We start from the raw sequence: 20,131 nt of genomic DNA, 5'->3' as shown, positions 1-20,131 counted from the left end.
AAGATCTGAATATCGGTTTTAGATCCCGAAATAGTAAAAATTGTGATTCTAGAATAAAGTTGAGACTTCAGTAACCATCCAAAAAAACACAGCAACTTTTCCAGACCTATAGAGGCCAATCCAGATGCTTCGGTTTTTGGCCAAACGCTGAATTTCCTGGTTCTCCTTTTCATCTCTAACACTGGCCAGGTCTGTGTAGCGCCTTCTGCAGTACTGCTGAGCATTAGACCAGCTCAGCGTATTCTTAACAAAAATGAACCGCTGATTGGAACGGGTTGTCCCTGATAAAGAAAAGGGCATTACTCAGTGCGAATTGATAACACAGCACATTAAGCTTTTTGTGTGTCAATTTAAGAATGGATTAGTAAAGTAGGATCTGAGACCATTGTAGCAAATGAAGGGGCTTCTCAGGAAGCACTGCGAGTCATCCCATACCCCTCCACTCCACATCTTAACACACATCTGCTCCCCGAGGAAGTTGTCAGGCTGAAAACGATCCCAGTTCCTGTAGCCACCCTCTTTGTCTTTGTTGTAACTGCTGTCTGCAAATGACCACCTCCAGCTGGTGAGGTTATCATGCAGCCCGATCCAGGCCTTCTCTGTAAAGCCGCCAGTCGCGTCCTGAGCCGAGTTCACCAGCCGGTTCATGTCCTCTATGTCGAAGACGGTGGCCAGGTCAGTATACTGCTCCCTGCAGTATGTCTGCGCCTTCAACCAGGGCATGGCCTTATGTATGAAGTGGTACTGATGAGGACGGCAGTGGGTGAGAGAACACAGCCCTGTGGAGGGAGGACACGGCTTTGCAAGTGGTTCAAAACTCTGAGGTCGAGAGCCCAGAAAGAATCACATGATAAATTGTAAAGACTGTAGTGTTTAGCATCTCAGCTGGACTATGCTAACATACTCACAATTAAAGCGCTAACATGCTAAAATATATCAAGTAATTACCAAGAGGACCATCTTAGTTTAGTTTCTTAGCATGCTAACAAATGCTAATAAGTAAGTGCTTGGCTACAACTAAAGCTAATGGGATGTCTTTTTAGTGTTGCTGATATCCATCAAATAGACGTCAAGTAGATGAACAGATGGTCGGCTACAAAAAGTTACAACTCTGACCAGCTGGTGGCCCTATGGGTAAAATCAGGGACCTTTGGCTCAATCCTCTGGGAATGTTTTACAAACATGTTATGCTAACCTTTCCAAATATTTCCCGTCTGGTCTTAAATTGTGAAGCGACCAATAACACCACCGCGAGCGTCACACAACTGGCATGGATAAAAACCTCTTTGCACTTTTTATGTGACGATGCAAACACTCAAGATATCCAACAACAGATGTTCTGAGAATTTAAAGTCAGTCTTCGAGTTATCCAGCAGACAACAAATAGATGCAATCGTAATTTGCACAATTCTATACCAAATAATATCTTTAAAAAGGTACAATACAAGGTGTAACTGTTAGACATAGAATAGAGACAATATCTGAAGCCCAGACTAGCTCTTCAGTTGTACATTTGAGATTCTGCAAAATGTCTGACAGAGCTATTTGAAAGTGATATTCACCCATGAGGAACAGGAGGACAGACAGTCTCCGCTTCATGTCTGAGCAGCTTTTTTCACACTTTATTTTTTTCTGCAAAAAAAACATTAAAATTGACATTTTACCAAACACTAAACAGATTGTACAGAAAGAAAAACAAGCTTATAACGATCCAAGAGCCCGAGGCGGTGGTGGAATGTGGGTCCATTTACTTCAGTGCTGTAATTAAGCACCATTTGAGGAACATCACTTAAGAATGCACCTTACTCTTCCCCTTCTCAAAATATACAAACTAAAACACGACTTGGCGCAAACCTTTTATAAAGTAGGTTGATAATGTCGTCAAATGACATCTTTCTGCCATGCGTGTACTTCTACTCTTGAGACTGTGCATTAACTCGACGATAGATCTAAACCTTTACTGAAATGCTTTTACTGCTGACTACTTTTAAAGTCTAAAATAAAAAAATAGATAATAAAAGATAAAATCAGGTTATAAATAATAACGAGAAAGACTTGTTAATACATTGTAAGTCAAAGTAAAATAGTAAATCATAGTTTCACTTACCTGCAGTAAGTTCTACCTCTTTTTGCTGATCGTGAACAAACACTGAAAACGCTTAACTGGGTCATGCACAAGCAGGATACAAATTCAGACAAGGGGCTGTTTTTGCAGAAAGGGGGATGGAAAGCATCTCACCAGACAAGTGTCTTGTTCTGGTTCTCCACAGAGTGACAGGGCATGATTTTCCGAAGCAGAACAGGTTTAGCTGTAAAGCACAAGCAGCCTTGGGGGGGGGGTAATTACACAAAGTAGCGACAACCTAAAGTGTCTCGTATTAAAAGCAGCTTTGTCAATTTTTTCATGTAAAAATCTCAAACTTGCCTTCGGAAAAAAGACGAGTATGACTTTAAGCTTCTCATCCAAGTCTTTGTGTCGGAGTTTTATTTAAAAGGCAGAACACAAGTCTGATGACAGTCTGTGGTGTTTAAAACACAAACACAAAGCTTAGTTCCTCTGCAGGGAACCAGTTCCTCTGTTTTTCAGACTGTTGCTTTTGTCAGAAAAATGTATCAGAATGTTATCCTTCTTTTACTCTCACTCTTCTCAGGTGCCACTGCTGCCAAAAAGATGCTAGCTTTACGTTAGAAACCTCCACACACAGGTACAAAAAAGCAAACGTAAGGATGTGTGCCACTTTGACATGGGCCAAATTGTGATGGCCAGACAGCTCGAGCATCTCCAAAACTGCACCTCCTGTGGGGTGTTCCCGGTCTGCAGCGGTCAGGACCTGCCAAAAGTGGTCTAAGGAAGGAAAACTCATTGATGTGCATGGGGAGCGAAGGCTGGCCCGTGTGCTCCGATCCAACAGAAGAGCTGCTGTAGCTCAAACTGCTGAAAAAGTTAAAGCTGGTTCTGATTGAAAGGCGTTGCGTATGGGCCCCCCGTCCACTGCCGAAAGCACCTACAATGGGCACGTGAGCATCAGAAGTGGACCACGGAGCAAGAGAAGAAGGCGGCCTGGTCTGATGAATCACGTTTTCTTTTACATCGGGTGCATGTTCGTCGCTTACGTGGGGGAGACATGGCACCAGGATGCACTATGGGAAGAAGGCGAGCCGGCAGGGGCAGTGTGATGCTTTGGACAATGTTCTGCTGGGAAGCCTTGGGTCCTGTCATTCAAGTGGATGTTACTTTGACAAGTACCACCTACCTAAACATTATTGCAGACCAAGTACACGCCTTCATGGAAACAGTATTCCCTCTTTCAGCAGGATAACGCCCTGCCACACTGCAGACATGGTTCAGAAATGGTTTGAGGAACAAGATGAGTTCAAGGTGATGACTTGGCCTCCAAATTCCCCAGATCTCAATCCAATCGAGCGTCTGTGGGATGTGCTGGACAAACATGTCCGATCCACGGAGGCCCCACCTCGAAGCTTACAAGACTTAAAGGATCTGCTGCTCACGTCTTGGTGCCAGATACCTCGGCACACCTTCAGAGGTCTCGTGGAGTCCATGGCTCGATGGCTTGGGGCTGTTTAGGTAGCAAAAGGGGAGCTACACAATATTAGGCAGGTGGTCAGGTGACCGATCGGTGTATATTGACATCATTAAAATGGAACTATTAAAAGATCAAACCTAAGAGATTTGTCTTTTAAATACTCTTTAAAATTAATCACATTTTTGGGGCCAGTGGAACCAAAACCTCAAAAATATTTGGCTCTGTGCTTTTGGAGGACGCTATCCGCTTCTCCAATGGGCCCTGGAAAACCTCCACCAGACTACGTAAAAGGCCAGGAAGCTCGCAAAACTACACTTCCTCAATCTAGGACGCCCGCCTCCGATGTCATGTCTCGTTCAAAATCGTCAGGTTTGAAATGTAGACTGCAGACCTGGAGAGTTTTTGGACGATCCACCGGTATATTCTCGTTGTATTTCGGATTCTGTACCGCTCTGAGCCGTTGCCTGCAGCGAAAACGGTAGTGTTTCACTCCAGTGTCTCTCGCTGGGCCGTTCCTTTCAGAGGGAGGGGCGCAATGCACGCTGGGTGTTGTAGGAATGTAGAATGGGTGAAACCAATTTCTCCGCAGCTATGGCACCAATATCAAATATTATTGCTCCCATCAATAACAGAGAACACCAGCTGTGATCGACAGTGCCTTCTTCCAGGGGAGAACTGCTCCTTTAAGGAGGCGGTGCTGGGCCCTGAGGCTAGAAACACTGGTTTAGACAAACCGTCAGTGTCGAAAGAAACAGCAGCATGATGTGGGAATTATACTGCGAACACATGTGCTCGACTTCACAGAGGAAAGTATTGAAAGAGGCGAGTGAATGTTGAACTTTTAGAAAGAAACACGGCAATCGACAAAACTAGAGTTCCTTTTAATTTTATTACAAAAACAGGATTTTCAGAATTAACAGTACAACAACGAACAGAATCTACTCAGAATGAACAGAAATGGGAAACAGAGAGGAGGACAAGTGCGAGGGAGACGTTGTGTATGTGTGTGTGTGCCTTTACAAACCCCCATTTAAAAAAGAAAGAATCAGAAAGTGTGTCTGCCCCTCCCTGCAAAAAGACAAGTGTTATTTTATTACCACAATTAAACAAAGACAGCAGAAGAGATGAGGGGAGAGAACAGAGCGTCGGGCTGAATCAGAAGTTTCTCTGTTCTTATATAAAAACACTTGGCAGAGGATATCGTCAAGTCTTCTCTTTTATTATCCGTTAGTTAAGAAACTCGTCTTTTCAAACAGAAAATTAACAACGCTCGCAATAAAAACCCATTTAAACACACGCGCACACACACAGACACACAAACATGAAACCCTGATGGATGGATGGAGACGGGAGGAGGAACAAAAGAGAGAATGAGGAAGGAATGAGGAGGGGAAAAGCTAATGAAGTGTGTGTGTGTGTGTATGCGTGTGTGTGTGTCCTGGCTGGTTCGTTCTTAGCATTTCAACATCACTGACCAACACCAAAATAAGGGCTTCTAACGTCTATATACACATTGTGTGTGTGTGTGTTTGTGTGTGCGTGCGTGCGTCAGAAGAGCCAGTTGGGGGTAAAAGAAAGGGTCAAGGGTCAACTAGGTTTGGCAGTATGTGTGTGTGTGTGTGTCTGTGTGAGTAAGAGAGAGAGACATTTAGGACCGTCGCTTCTTCTTGCTGGGCGGGGGCTCTGACCGGACCTTTCTCTTCTTGTTGTTGTTGTTGTTGTTGTTGGACGTGTCCTCGTCCTCGTAGTGGCTCTCTCTGTCAGCTAGAGGGCGACAGATTAAACGTTTCTTTTACAATAAATGGAGAATCACAGCTGCCGTTTAATGACATCAAATAATGCTGCGAGTGTACCGTGACGGGATGAGAACGCATCAGCTCAAAGTAGAACATCACACAGCTCTGAAGCTCCAGTAGGAACTGTGTCTACTTGGCAGTAAAGCCCCACTCCTATGTGGCTTTTTTAAATTGTATTTCTTTTCCTCCACACCACTGAGTCATAATCCTATATAAAAACCCACGCGTGGCATCACAAACAGCCTTCCTCACGATGATAATTCATTAACCACATCATTGTGAACACCTGAGCAGAAGACAAGTGAAGTCTAAAAAGGTGACAAATACTAAGCACGGCCACCAGATGGCAGCGCAACATGCTAGAAATCTCATGTCCTGCTGTGTTAAGAATTGCACAAAGAACTTTATTCTGTGCTCAAAGTCAAAAAGAATTAAGGTGCTGCTTAAACCGAAGCAGGACGATTCACGATGGGGATGTCAATCCTCTGCCCCGAGTTACACTGGAGTGATGGACCAGCGTCACAGTATGGACAACTTAAAGGAGAGATAATCTGACAGTGTGCAGCATTATCCACACATTTGAACGTCTGTCAATTCAAAACTAGGCGGGAGACATGTTTGTCATTAGAAATCATTTAAAGGGCCAGTTTGCCGATTTTCAACCTCACTCCGATCATGCTATTATGGTAGGGGAAAAAAAGCAATTTGGAGCAGCTTTGGTGGGCGCTGGAAAAACCTCCAGACAGGGCGTCATCTGGCGGAGGCCAGGAAGCTCGCTACACTTCCTCAAGCTAGGACGCCCGCCTCCGATGTCATGTCTCGTTCAAAATCGGCAAGAGTTTTGTAGACGATCCACCGGTATATTCTCGTCGCTGCAGTGAAAACGGTAGTATTTAACTCCAGCGTCTCTCGCAGGGCCATTCCTTTCAGAAGGAGGGGCGCAATGCATGCTGGGTGTTGTAGGAATGCAAACAAAAGAGCTGTTTGTACAACTTTCTCCACAGCTATGGCGCCAATTTCAAATATTATTGCTTCTATCGATTACAGAGAACACCAGCTTTGACTGACAGCGGCTTTCACAGGGTCACATTTCTCCTTTAAGGTTATAACCTTTTTTTTTTTCATGTTACAAAGACTTTCCATTGAAGTCATTATGGCTGAATTAATTTCATTTACATGATATTCTGGTTATTTGGGCCACTGATGACGTTATCTACAACACAGGATTTGCAGGGAGAATCAAAAATGCAATCTCTACAAAATTATTAATAATTTGAGGGTTTTTTTAAAGCAATAAAATTCCCTCAAGGTAACTGAACTCCTGTGTGATTGTGTTTAAGACTCTGCAGATACAAACCTTTCCTGGCCTCCTCCTCCAGCTCGTCCCAGTCTTTCCCGCTCTCCTCCTCGCTGCCCACCGACGCGCTGTAATCTGCAAAGCACAGGAAACAAAACAGACGGTAAGATCGCTGCGTGCATGTGACCAAATAAGAGTCTGACAGTTACAGATAAAGCAAACATTTATCATTTCCGTGCCCAAGAAACTTACCAGAGTCTTCGGTCTCCGAGCTGTAGTCCTCGTCGCTGTCTTCCTCTTCCTCTTCTTCTTCGTCTGCAGACGGGTTGAACGTTTCATCCTCCATTTCTGACTCCGAGTCTTCCTCTGCACCGCTTCCCTGAGACGAAACAACACACAGCATTTAATCCAACACAAGTTAGATGTAAAAGTTTTATTTTCACAGCAGAGACGACTTCACTGAACGTACCTCGCTCTCTGGGTCCAAGAAAGACCAGCCTCCCTGCTCGAAGAAGCCCTCGGGGTCGTCCACGATGGTCTTCATGATCTTTGTCCAGTTCAAGGACTGCACTCCCTCCGTGTACTTGATGTCACACGAGCTGACAAGAGACGCAAAACATTTTAAGACACGAAAACAACAATAGTCCCGTTGGTTATAAAACCATCGACGTGTCGATCTCTCACTTGAGCCACTCCTTGATGGGGTCGAGGGAGTTGACGGGCACGGCGTTGATCATGGTGACCTTCTTGTTGTAGTCCTTGTAGACGATGACCACGTCGAAGTTCTTCAGGTGGAACTGCACGCGCTCAAAGTGGACCAGCTCCACCTCGTCCAGAGTCACCACAAACGGCGGCTAAAAGACAGACAAAGATTTACATCTAACGTCACACTAAACAAATGCGTCCTCCTTTTCCCGGGCCACGAAGGATCCATCAGGTGCATCCTTTGCGGCCCAACTCCCGAGAATCATTGTGCGTCAATTTGAATCGAGAAGTCCTTAGTAAAAATATTAAGATGCTGGTGTTGGCCTGGATATCCAACTACCTCACCGACAGGCCACAGTACGTCAGGCTGAAGGACACCACGTCTGACACTGTGGTCAGCAGCACTGGAGCCCCCCAGGGCACAGTGCTGGCCCCTCTTCTCTTCACCCTGTACACCTCGGACTTCTGTCACAACTCAGAGCTGTGTCACATACAGAAGTACGCCGATGACACAGCCATCGTTGGATGCATCAGGGACGACAGAGAGGAGGAGTATCGGAGTCTGGTGGGGGACTTTGCTGCTTGGTGCCGCACAAACCACCTAGAGCTCAACACCTCTAAGACAAAGGAGCTGGTCATAGACTTTGGGAGGTCCAGACCGAAGCCGAGACCAGTCCTACTAGAGGGAGCTGAGGTGGAGAGTGTGGACTCCTACAAATACCTCGGGCTGTGTCTGGACAACAAACTGGACTGGTCAACACACACCAGCCACCTGTACGGGAAGACACAAGGCAGGATGTACTTCCTAAGGAGACTGCGGTCTTTTAACATCTGCAGCAAACTGCTGCGGATGTTTTACCAGTCTGTGGTTGCCAGTGTCCTCTTTTACACTGTAGTGTGCTGGGGAGGCAGCACATCCAAGAAGGACACATCCAGACTGGATAAACTGATCAGGCGAGCCGGCTCTGTGATCGGCATGAAGCTGGACCCTCTGGTGACGGTGGCAGAGACAAGGACACTAAACAAACTGTTGGACATTATGGACAATGCCAGCCACCCTCTGCACACCGTCATCAGCAACCAGAGGAGCCTGTTCAGTGAGAGACTGCTCCTTCCAAAGTGCAGGACTAACCGACTGAAGAACTCCTTTGTCCCTCATGCCATCAGGCTGTACAACTCCTCACTTAGGGGGAGGAGGTAACAGGGACAGACTCTCTCACAAGCGGTAGCCACTAATTCAGCTCACAAAGTTAATAGTAGTTAACTTCTTTTATTCAATAGTAATATTATTTATTTCTCAAAGGGTCATATGTGCAATAAAAATCTGTCAATGTGCAATAATCTCTCACCACAGTGCAATAACCTAATACCACAGTGCAATAACCTAATTTAGTTTAATTGAACTATTACCCACTGTTTACTTGTACATTTTCTAAGAGTGTATATTTTATATATTTTGTTATCTAATTTTGTACTTTCTTTATATATATATATATATATATATATATATATATATATATATATATATATATATATATATATATATCGATAGATATATATATTTTGATCTTTATTTTTATTTTTATTTTTTTTTACCCTCTGTGTGCTGATTCTTTCCTATTGTATTGTACTGTATAAGCTGCTGGAGACTGAATTTCCCAGAGGGAGTCATCCCAAAGGGATCAATAAAGTTGAGTCTAAGTCTAAGTCTAAGTCTAAGTGTTGACAAACAGGAAGCAGATTGTCTGCTCTTGTTGCAGAAAATACAGCAAATGCAAAACAGCAAAAAGATTCTTTGGAGCGAGGACGATAAGGAACTGAAAGTAACACCAGTGAATCACGTTCAAAGAGCCGGTTAGGGAGTGAAGGTAGCCGTCTGTCGCTCTTTTTTCCTCCTGCACACATTAAAAACTTCAGGACTGTCTTTAAACTTAAAACAGGGTCAGCAGCGTTTTCAAAAGAAACATCAGACTCGTGTGGAGGTCTTTAAAAAGTAACAGTGTGCACGTAGCCGCGGTTTGCCTACTCACCCATTCAGTGGTATTGACAAGGGAGCTCGATGTGGGTTGTAGCAGGCAGGTGCTCCTGTAGGGGGCGCCCTGGAACCTTTAAAGAACAGAAGCAGAAACAATCAGACCTCCTGCTTCTTCCCGTTTTACTCTCAGTATTAGAACAACCTGATCGACTCACCCGAGGTCTCTGAAGGGCACCTCGAACTCCAGCTCCTCCTTCGTCAGCGTCTCCACCTTCTCGATGAAGTTCTTGAAGGCCGACTTGAGCTTGTGCCTCATCTCGCGCTCCATCTGCTCGGCGTACAGGTCGTCCCGGTCGTGCATGTGTTGGTGTTTGCCCAGATCTGTGGTGATCTCCCCGACCTCCGTGTAGAACTGCACGTCCGTGTGGCGTCGCTTTCCGAACATGATGGCGTTCTGGAGGGAACATCAACAATCAACTGGCGTCAAACAAGACTGCTACTACTGAGGCCACTGTGGTTGAACATAGGTACAATTTGCCTGATATAAAGTCTGGAATGGAACGGAAATGTTGAAAGGTTTTTTTAAAGGAAGAGCAGAGAAAGATATTTGTCTTCTTGTTGAATAAAAGTTGTTGCATTTCCAAAAGAAGGAAAGAAATCTAAAGAACAAGAGGAGGGTTTCCAGTTTGAGGACCTCAGAATTTCATCTCTGCTTTTTGCAGATGATGTTCTGTTCGCTTCATCAAACTCGGACCTCCAGCAGGCACTGGGGCAGTTTGCAGCACAGTGTGAAGTGGTTGGGATGAGCACCTCCAAGTCTGAGGCCGTGGTTCTCTGCCGGAAAATGGTGGATTGCCTCCTCCGGTTGGGAAGCGATTCTCCGGTAGTATCTCGGGGTCTTGTTCAAGAGTGATGGTAAAATGGAGCGCGAGATTGACAGGCGGATCTGTGCAGCATCAGCAGTAATGCAGGCGTTGAACCGGACCGTCGTGGTGAAGAGGGAGCTGAGCCTGAAGGCAAAGCTTTCCGTTTACCAGTTGATCTAAATTCCAACCTTCACCTGTGGTCACGAGCTTTGGGTAGTGACCGAAAGAATGAGATTGCGGATACAAGAGGACGAAATGAGTCTCCTCCAGAGGGTGTCTGGGCTCAGCCTTAGAGATAGGGTAAGGAGCTCAGACATCTGGAGGGAGCTTAGAGTAGAGCCGCTACTCCTTCGTATTGAAAGGAGACAGTTGAGGTAGTTCGGGCATCTGATGAGGATGCCTCCTGGGCGCCTTCCGTTAGAGGTTTTCCAGGGCCTCCAACGGAGAGGAACCCAGAGATCACTGGAGGGATTTTATATTCTACGTGGCATGGGAACGCCTCGGAATCCCCCAGGAGGAACTGGAAAATGCTGCTGGGGAGAGGGACGGCTGCCACCGCGACCCGACCGGTGAATGAAAATGGATGGATGGATGGATGGATATATTTTGAGCTTCAGAGTTGCTGGAATGCCTTTGAACAGAACCGTTTCCCCCTGTTTCCAGTCTTTACGCTAAGCTAAGCTAACCATCTTCAGAGCACAAACATCAGAGTGGAATCAACCTTCTTATTGAACTCTCCAGAGCCCGTTTTCCTGCTCCTTTGAGTCTGTGTAAACGTACCTTGAGGTGGAAGTGCAGAACGATGATCATCTCCCCGTCGCACGGCTGGAAGATGGCGTGTTTGATGTTGTTGTAAAGAATGTCCACTTTATCCCCGCGGACTGACGTGAAACGGAAACCTGAGCGGCGAGGAGAGGAGAGCGTTAAAGCATCAAAAGGAAGAACTGTGTCAGTAAGAGTTGGACTTCCTGTTTCCTCACCGTTAGTATGCGCTTCCAGCGAGCCCTGCATCCTCTTCTGAGCGATGTTGGGTCTGATGTAGAGGTCTTTGAGCTTGGGGTTGCTGCGGTTGAGGTTGATGACCAGCGAGTCCTGCTTGACGATGCCCTCCTTCTCCTTCTCCTCGGCCTCTCGCGTCTTGTAACGTTTCTGCACCTCCTTGATGATGCGGAAGGCGTTCTGCAGGTTGGTGGAGGGCACCGACGTGTCGCCGGGAGCTTTGAGGTTGGATGCTCGGTACGTGCTAAGAGGAAAAGTGAAGTTTAGGGAGATTTCATTTGATAAAATCGAGAGAGAAAGGGGGAAAAAAAAGCTGCTTACATTTCTTTAACAAATGTGGCGTCGGGGTTGGGGAAGATGTTTCCCTCCTGCCGTCCCAGAGAGCTGCCGGGGACGTAGAAGTTGATCCTCAGGTAGGTGTAGTCTCCTTCTACGGACATGCTGATGTTCTAGACAAAGAAGGAAAACATCAGTCATGATTAAAAAAAAAACAAAGATCCCATCAGTAAACAACAGCTGAAGCTCAGCGTACCTTGATGGTGGCGATGTGGAAGGGCGTGGCGATACCAAACACGGGCATGACGACGGTCTCGTACTTCTTGTCGATGAAGATCTTCATCTCTCGGATGTCTTTTTCTCGAGGCATCTGAGAGACGTTCTTGTAGGACACGTTGGATTTTCTGGCCCTGAGGGGGAAGAGAGGAAACGAGTCAATTAAAGAGCAGAAACTTAATTACACGTGTGAATCGACAGCGCTGCATCCTACCGCTGACTTTGAGCTCTATTAAAGACACATTTAGGCAATTGTTAGAGGATTTAGAGTTACAGAAATATTGATTAAACAGGCCTCAGTGGAGGTTTGATCACAGTAAGATGACTCAAAAAGATGTTATGTGTTCATTTTAAACATGTTTGATGTAAAAAAAAAAAAAAAGTGCTTTAATCCACATGTAACAATCTAAGACAGTTAGAACTCATTTTGAGGGGCTGGGGGTTCGGGAGGTTTCGGATACGCTTTCAAACCGACTCATGAACGAGTCCTTTGGTTTTGTATTTTTTTTTTATACCACCTTCTCCTCCCCATATAACTATAAAATATATACAATATCACAGGTCTAATGAGAAACGGACAGATTTGTAAGTGCCACTTTTTCCTCTCAGTTCTGCCCTTCTGTCTGAACTTCAGCACCACGGACAGCAGCATTGATTAACGTGAGCCACTGCCGGGTCAGAGCATCGAGCAGAGCGGAAGGACTTTGGATTATTTCAATGTCTATTAAGTCATTATCTATCGCCGATGAGTTAACACAGTGGTGATTGAGCCTATGGCCCACTGATGAAAGCCTTTACATTTGCAGACTGGCTGTTGGTGGCGACAAGCGGCGCCCCGTTAGTGACACGTTTTCCACCGGCCAGCAGTGGTTGGTCTGCCAGAGAGGGTAGGCGGAGCTAAGCGGCTGCTTTTCCGGTCGCTGCGAGTAAACAGCAATCTACTATGGCTGAACAAACAAAGAAAAGATGGATGACTACAGATACAACTTCAAAAATAAGTGAAAATCCAAAGAAGAAGAAACAAACTCGACGCTCAGATGAAGCAAACAGTCTGAAAAGGAAAGCGACCGTCAGCCAGGAAAATCAAGAGTTACAACCGGAGCCAACCGTGGACTGGAAAAGTGTGCTCCCGCAATTTTCCCAGTTATTTTTACAACTTTAAGAGTTCAGAAAACGCTTTGGAAAACCTAAAAATCAACTCATGAACAAACAAGGACTCCAGAGATTCACCGCAGGGTAAATTGTAGATTGTTTTGTTATAAGTGTAATACAGTCACATATTAGCACACATCATACATTGTGTCCACTTCAGGGTTCACACTCACTTCTGGATCTGCTGCTCTCCCTTCTGCTCCGTCAGACGACGCTTGGCTTCTTCATTCAGGTGATTGGCCAGCTCCTTCTGATGGGCCCGCCTCTTCTCCTCCGCCGTCATCTCGTTCTGATTCAAACAACAGACACAACTGAGTGATCACACACAGACACGGCAGACAGGGCTTGTTTTTTTGTTTTCCAAACAAAGAATGCGGGAAAATAACAAACATGCAGATTACAGACGCGTGTTTTGATGGTCAGAAAAATCAAAAAAACACACAAAAAACGAGTCACTCAAATGAAGAGAGACAAAAAGTGTTTCCCATCAGAACGTGGATTTTACAACTGAACCAGTCCAGCTGATGAGGTTGGAGAAGAAACAATAGATACTTACCTTCCCCAGTAGCTGATAGAGTACAAAGACATTCACACTCTTAGTTATAAATGCTGGGTCAAGGCGACAAATCAACACTCATCACCTTCACACACAGCCGTCCAAACTTACTCTGGTTCTGTCTGCCAGCAGGGCGGCGCTGCGAGCTCCCTTCCCCAGCAGCTCCTCGGCATCGTCTCCTTCCTCCTCCTCATCTTCCTCGTCGTCGTTCTGAGGAGATTAGAAACAGATATTGTGAGTTTAAAGACCCAGAAACATGTCGGGGTTCTTTTTGAAGAGCTGAAACGACCATGTTTTCATGCTTTAACTTTCTGCACTGATTATCTGCTTAAAGGGGTATTACGCTAATTTCAGGCTTCACATTTCACTCTGTATGAGGTTCGCACAGAGCACCAGGTTTCACAGAGACAACTCAGTCAGCTCTGCCCCTTTAAGAAACCCGGCCCCTACAAGCCCGCCTTCGTCTGATTGGCCAGCTCTCCAAAGCCTGCTGAGGCTGCACTTTGTGACATCACTGTGTGAAACCTGGCGTTCACAGCGGCCTGCAGACTGAGCTGATTACTCCAACATACTTTTACCTACAGATCTGAAACTTCACCCACGTTTAGTTTAACATCCAACATTGTAACATTATATATATGTCTTAAAATGTGACACAGCATAATACCCCCTCTTTAAGAATGTTTGGGATAAGTTGGCTGCATTTCCTACATCCTACTTATGTAATGTTTGCTCCTACTCCTGTTTTTTTGTTGTTTTAATAGCTTATTTAAACATCTTGCAAAGAGCCGGCTAACACTGGCTCATTTACAGAGAGGTTGATTGTTGTGAAGTGTCCCTGTAAATGAACACATAAGATGTCAATGTAAACCCCCAAGCATCTCCAGGGCTCAAAATTAACTTCCTTACTTTGTAGCACTGGTGCTCCCAACTTCAAAAAGTTAGGAGCACCAGCAACAATTAAGCAGTGCCGAGTTGTTTTGAGTCATGGATCGGATCAGCAGAAAAAAAAAGTTATGAATTAAATTATAATTAGATAATTCATTCAAGTGGAGTTGAACTCCCACAATATTTTAGTGTTTTTTTAATTAAAATCAAGAGTACATTGGCCTAATAATAATAATAACAACAACAACAACCTTTATAGAGCACTTTTCAAAGTCCAAGCTACAAAGTGCTTCGTGAAGGAAGCAAAATAAAACAAATACATCAGTTACCAGCAATAAGTGACCGGTTGTAATCACAAGCATCCACCAGCTGGTATTTTCAAAATAAAAGCGGACAGTAAAAGTGAAAGTAGGAACGTCAAAGCCGTTTGATACAAAGCAGCCAGTGTGCAGTGAAGTACGCACACCTCAAATAGAAATATTAATACATGCCTGCTGCGTTTCACAGTTATAGAGTGGATCTCTGTTGTCTGATATGTTGCGATTTGCAGTGCTATGTGAAGCACCGCAGTGAAGCTAGCGCTGCGTCGATGCTATTAACTGTACATCAGAGTAAAACACGTCACGTCTTGTCTCTTATCAGTGTAACTCTGCATAGGGATTTAATGATAGTAACACTGTATTTCGCGCAGATCACCGCGTAGTGAGTGAGCGGTTGAGCGTGAGAGAGATCGGCAAAGTGAGGCTGCATCGGGCGGAGCAGAGGGACTTATGAGGAAAAGGGGCAGGGAAGTTGTTGCATTACTGACACCATCAGTTTTTAAGCTCTCAGTTTCTGCATACTGTGTACTAATGAGCAAAATGAGGGAAAAAAAAAAGGTCGCACCACAACAATTATTTGCATTCGCAACATATTTGGACGTCACACAGATTAAATTTCAGGCGCAATTTCGAGCCCTGGTTGCTCTCAATGTGTCGATCTGCATGTTCAACAACAATAAAGTTGGCTGTCACTTTTCAATTGAAATTCAATGCATCGTCTGAACCTGGCGAAATATTAATGTTGGAACTGTAACGATGTGATCGACAGCAGATAACGCTGCCCAAGAACAAACTAGTAACCTGCTCAGAGTCCCAGAGCCCTCTCATGTTTAAAGTACCTTGTATCCCAACAGATGGTGATAACACGCTGCCTGATACAAACCAATGGAGGAAACTAACAAGCAGAGATGTTGTTAACCTTTCCTGCTTCAGCGACTGTAGTCAGAAAGCACAAGGGAGACTTACTGCTCTGCTCCAGGGCTGAAGCTGTCACTACTTCAGGGCTGTCACTTTAATGCGCCAGCAGCACACCCAAACTGTACATTACTTCTGTTGTTCATACAGCTACCGATCACTCTTTTCTCTGCTCTTCAGCTGCTCCGGTCCCCGACACTTCACGCACTTAGCTCTTCCCAAAACAGAGCTACGCTTACAGTATAAGACCGCGCTACAGAACTGATCGTCTCAACACCAACGCACCTCAGAGGACCTGCATTTGTCGTTGAATTGACGGCCCTAATGTGGATCAACTCTAAACTTTGACCGGTTTGTGTTTCAATTTGATAAAAAAAAAAGGCTGTGCACACTCACCTTCAAGAAGATTCCCACATTTTTGATCTTTTTCTTGACTGGCGTGAGTATCGTGGCCGCTTCCTCCTGTTACACAAACATGTCAGGTTGTGATAAATGTTGCTGCGACTGTCAACACTCATAATCTACGCGTCACAATTTTCACATCAGGTGAGAAAACATGAATAGCGTTCAGGTGTAAACACACATTTAGAAGTGCATCTTACCTCGTTGATCTGTATTGTGTCCCCGATAAACAAGGCGTACTTTTTCTGCTCGTCCTTCTTTCCTTCTTTGTTCACGAGGTCGGCAAAACCCAAACTGATACTCAGCACCATGCCTGGAGGAGACAAACGCCAGCTTTGAAGTTATTACACACACTAATATTGTTTCATTGATGACATTTACAAATGATTTCCTGATTAAGGTAACATAAGATTCAAACTCACCTTTTTTCAGCTTGTACTGATTTTTAGCGTTCAAAACCAGCGAGCCTTCCCTGAACTCGATCCCCATCGCAAAGCTGCAATAAAAAAAGCAGCAACAAATGATTTAATGCGACAAGTGTGTAAACATGTGGTGATAAAGGAGTAAAAGGTTTGTGGATATGTACCCGAGGTTTTTGGTCAGCTTTGCTACGAGGTCTGACTTCTCCTTCTTCACGTACTCCAGCACCGCGTTGTAGGCCTCGCTGATCTTTATACCTGTGGAGACGCAGAAAACGTTCAATTTTTTAATGTGTTTAAAATGCTTCCTCTCTTTATCATAAACAACCAATGGGATTCAAAGTCAAGTGCCCAAAGTTCCCACTCTCCTGGCATGCCCCTGAACCCACCGTGCTTGAGCTGTTTGAGCAGCTCCTCCTCCACCTGCAGCAGGAAGTTGTAGTTGTCCTGCATCTCCTGAGGCGGGTCCACCATGAGGGTTCGCACCAGGTTGGAGCAGTACGACTTGTAGCGGATCCCCATGGCGCACGTGATGGCACCGAAGTGCATGTGGTTCTTATCGCTGGAGCGGGACAGGAGCGGAGTCAGACAATCGTATACATACATATACGTATACACAACGATAAATTAAGGTAAGTTGCAACCCGATAAAAGTTTTCAGTTATAACTAAATAAGATATTTTTCCGGAGTAGACGCCAAAAATAAACCCAAAGTTTCAATCATATTCGTCAGTGCGTCTCTGCAGAGTGAGGAGAGCTACCTGACGACGCTGAACTTGAGGCTGTAGTTCCCTCCGCTCTGGATGATGGGAGGGTAACACATCTCCACCGTGGAGGGATCCGCACCGCCCAGGAACTTCTTCTCCTCGATCGCCTTCTCCACCGACTCGGCCAGCTTGCTGTGTCGCACTTTCTGTTGGGGGACGAAAGGGGGACGCATTCAATACAAGCCTTTGAAAACTTTGTTTACAGGGACAAAAGATGAAAACTAAAAGTGTGTGTAATCTTAACTGACAGTACTGGCTAACTCGGGGGTCTCCAACCCTGCTCCTGGAGAGCTTTCATCGCACTCCAACACACCTGATGCAAATGTTTTGCTCATTTACAATCCCCTGAGACACTTCAGTTGGTTGATAACGAGATGATCATCAAATCAGGTGTGTTAGAGTGCGGAGAAAGGTAAAACATGCAGGAAGGTAGCTCTCCAGGAGCAGGGTTGGAGACCCTTGGGCTAACTTTAGTTCCTTCTCCTCACCTCGTCTGCGTCGACGATCTCCATGACGCGCTCCTTGAAGAACTTAGAGTAAACCTCGCTGGTGATGGCCGCCGCCTTCTTCATCAAGCTCAGCTCTCCGTCCTCCTTCACCGCCATCGTGTACGCCACCACGGCGCTGATGTCCACCTGCAGGCAGGGAGTGTAAAAAAAACAAAAAACACAAAGTGTTAAAGAGAGATATGAGGCATCTGAGTCTTTGTTCCAATTCACGCATTGATAGCGTCATACCTTCTCCAGTCCCTCTGCCGTGATCGTGTCGTTCCAGCTCTTCATGTACTCTCCGGGGAATTTGTCCTTGCTGAAGATGCCAACCGTCTTGCCTTCTTTGCTGCCTCTGATCGCCTCGATCATCTTGTCGAAGTTAGCTTTGTTGCTTTCATTCTGAGAGACATGCGACACAAAGAAACAAAATGAGTTTTCTGTGGTAGCAGCTGCTTTAAACCGTACTTGCAAATTAAGTTCTGTTTAAAGAAGACGCCGAACAAACAATGAAGTTTTCATATGTCATTATCTGCTTTGTGTACACAGGTTACCTTTTCCCTTGTGAGCAGGGTGATGGGCGGGACACCGTTGGCGTTCTCGTTGCCTTTCGTTATGGCCACCTGTTTGAGGAAGTCCACCTTCTTCTTGCTGGCGAGGAAGATGATTTTGGTGTCGCAAAACACCATGATGGTGTCGGTCAGCTCGTAGCCGAACAGCCATGTCTGAGAGAAGACAAAATTAACTTTAAGTTAGCATGCTTGCATCCCAAGTGATCATATCCTGCGGCTGCGGCTGGGACATGCGGTTACCTGTATGGCTGTGGATTTGGCGTAAACAATTTCCTCGTCCACCCCGACAGACACCACGATGGCATCAACTTTGCCGAACTCATCCTCTCCTTTCTGGAAACCACACACAGATCAAACACAAATTATTTAATGGTGAACACATTAAAATGCCTTGCTGAAGTGATCCTACTTCTACTTTCTATTAACTTACTTTTGTTAGCATCACTGAAAAGTAGATTTTTAACACTCAAAACTTCTTCAACAACATCTGCACCTGATGCTGCATCGCCTGGGAAGCACACACAGGGGCTACACAGCTCTCAAAAATGTTTTTAAGTTTATCAATAATAAGTTATAAAGGCACATGAAGAATTTATTAGCAGCTAGCTCGTTAAAGCAAAGCCAATTAAGGCTATCAGACTGATTTCCTGCATGATTTAGAAGAAAGAAAGGAATATATACATCCGGGAATAATAGATAACCTCAATTATATTAATCTAAAACATAAACTAACATATCTGAAAAGTAAACCTACTCAAGTAAATCTAAAATATAAAACTAACAGTATATATTAAATGTAAACAAACGTTACAGGGAGAAAGAAGAGTTATTTTACCATACAGTCTTCGCTATTGTAAGTGTGCAATTGCAGTGTACAGGTTGTTAATGTGCAGATATAGTGATTATTATTATTTGGATGTAATAAAGAGAAAAACACAAAGTAACATAAAGTTACAACTTCTCACAAGGGCCTTAAAAGTTTACACAATATTGATTAAAGTGATCGAACATCAAGATTTGAAATTAAGTATCCTCAACGCACATCCTGCACATGTTAGTGTGATGCTGGCGTTATTCTGATGCTAATTAGCCAGCTAATATTAGCATACAGCGATAGTTACAAACTGGAACAGCTTTGCAGAGAAATGTTAAACACTTATGCGTGGTAAATTGTGTTTTTGTGACCATTTTGACATTATTTATTCGTCAAATTGGGCACAAGCTCCCTCACTTCACATTTTGCTGCTTTGCTAAGTTAGCTAGCTCGGTGGCAAACTTACTAGCTAGCATGCTAGCAGGCTAGCTAACGTGGTGAATGGGTTCATTAGTGTGTTAGCTTAGTTAGCCAGTTTTATACAACATAATTAGGAAAAATCGTTACAACACGTCCTGTTGGGGAGAAGTTTCAGAGCAGGTAATGCAGGTGAAATCAAGCGGACAGAGGCCCCGTCCCACCCCGGGTGTGGGTGATGAAGCAGGCGGGGAAACATCACCGCTCACGCCGACAACAGAGGCAGCAGGCTCGGCGGAAAAACGCGGCTAACTTAGCGGTGGGCATCTTCCTGGAGCTTTTCACGTAGAAATCAACATAAATAGATACTTAAACTCAAACAAAGCCACGCATCGGCTAATTTTACCTTCCAGTTGCCGTATAATCTCTTGATCCGGCGGTAGTAAGCTTCCTTGTCCAGGTTTACCGCCATGGTGCGTCCTGTGTTGCAAACTCCAGCTCCCGGCTCCGCTCCTTAGCAGGCCGGATGATGATGATGATGATGATGATCAGTGTCAACCAACAATAACGCACTTTCTCTCCACGCCTGCTGAGATGCCCACACCACTACTAGATGCTGCTCCTAGTATCACTACTGAGGCCTTTTAAAATGAGGGCTCATCCAATAGCATGCATAAACAATCACT

At 44.9% G+C, this 20,131-nt stretch overlaps 1 protein-coding gene across 1 annotated transcript; it reads right to left on the bottom strand.

The window, feature by feature from the left end:
* Positions 1–4,405: 4,405 nt before the first annotated feature.
* On the bottom strand, positions 4,406–20,027 carry supt16h (SPT16 homolog, facilitates chromatin remodeling subunit). Its single transcript, XM_069672539.1, has 24 exons — positions 19,852–20,027; positions 18,455–18,547; positions 18,197–18,367; positions 17,892–18,044; positions 17,643–17,789; positions 17,149–17,300; positions 16,777–16,949; positions 16,555–16,645; positions 16,391–16,464; positions 16,169–16,281; positions 15,963–16,028; positions 13,555–13,653; positions 13,061–13,176; positions 11,716–11,869; positions 11,505–11,632; positions 11,165–11,427; positions 10,965–11,083; positions 9,534–9,772; positions 9,374–9,449; positions 7,323–7,492; positions 7,108–7,237; positions 6,891–7,017; positions 6,699–6,773; positions 4,406–5,309 (listed from the first exon to the last, which is right to left on the bottom strand). Exons 1-24 carry the CDS (start codon positions 19,915–19,917, stop codon positions 5,194–5,196), a joined length of 3,111 nt encoding a protein of 1,036 aa, XP_069528640.1. The 5' UTR covers positions 19,918–20,027; the 3' UTR covers positions 4,406–5,193.
* Between the last annotated feature and the right edge of the window lie 104 nt (positions 20,028–20,131).

The sequence above is a fragment of the Semicossyphus pulcher genome, unplaced genomic scaffold (genome assembly GCF_022749685.1).
Source record: "Semicossyphus pulcher isolate SPU_LCO1_2020_fin unplaced genomic scaffold, fSemPul1.0.p SCAF_21, whole genome shotgun sequence".
Lineage (NCBI taxonomy): Eukaryota > Metazoa > Chordata > Actinopteri > Labriformes > Labridae > Semicossyphus > Semicossyphus pulcher.
This window is presented reverse-complemented; position numbering and strand designations above follow the sequence as displayed.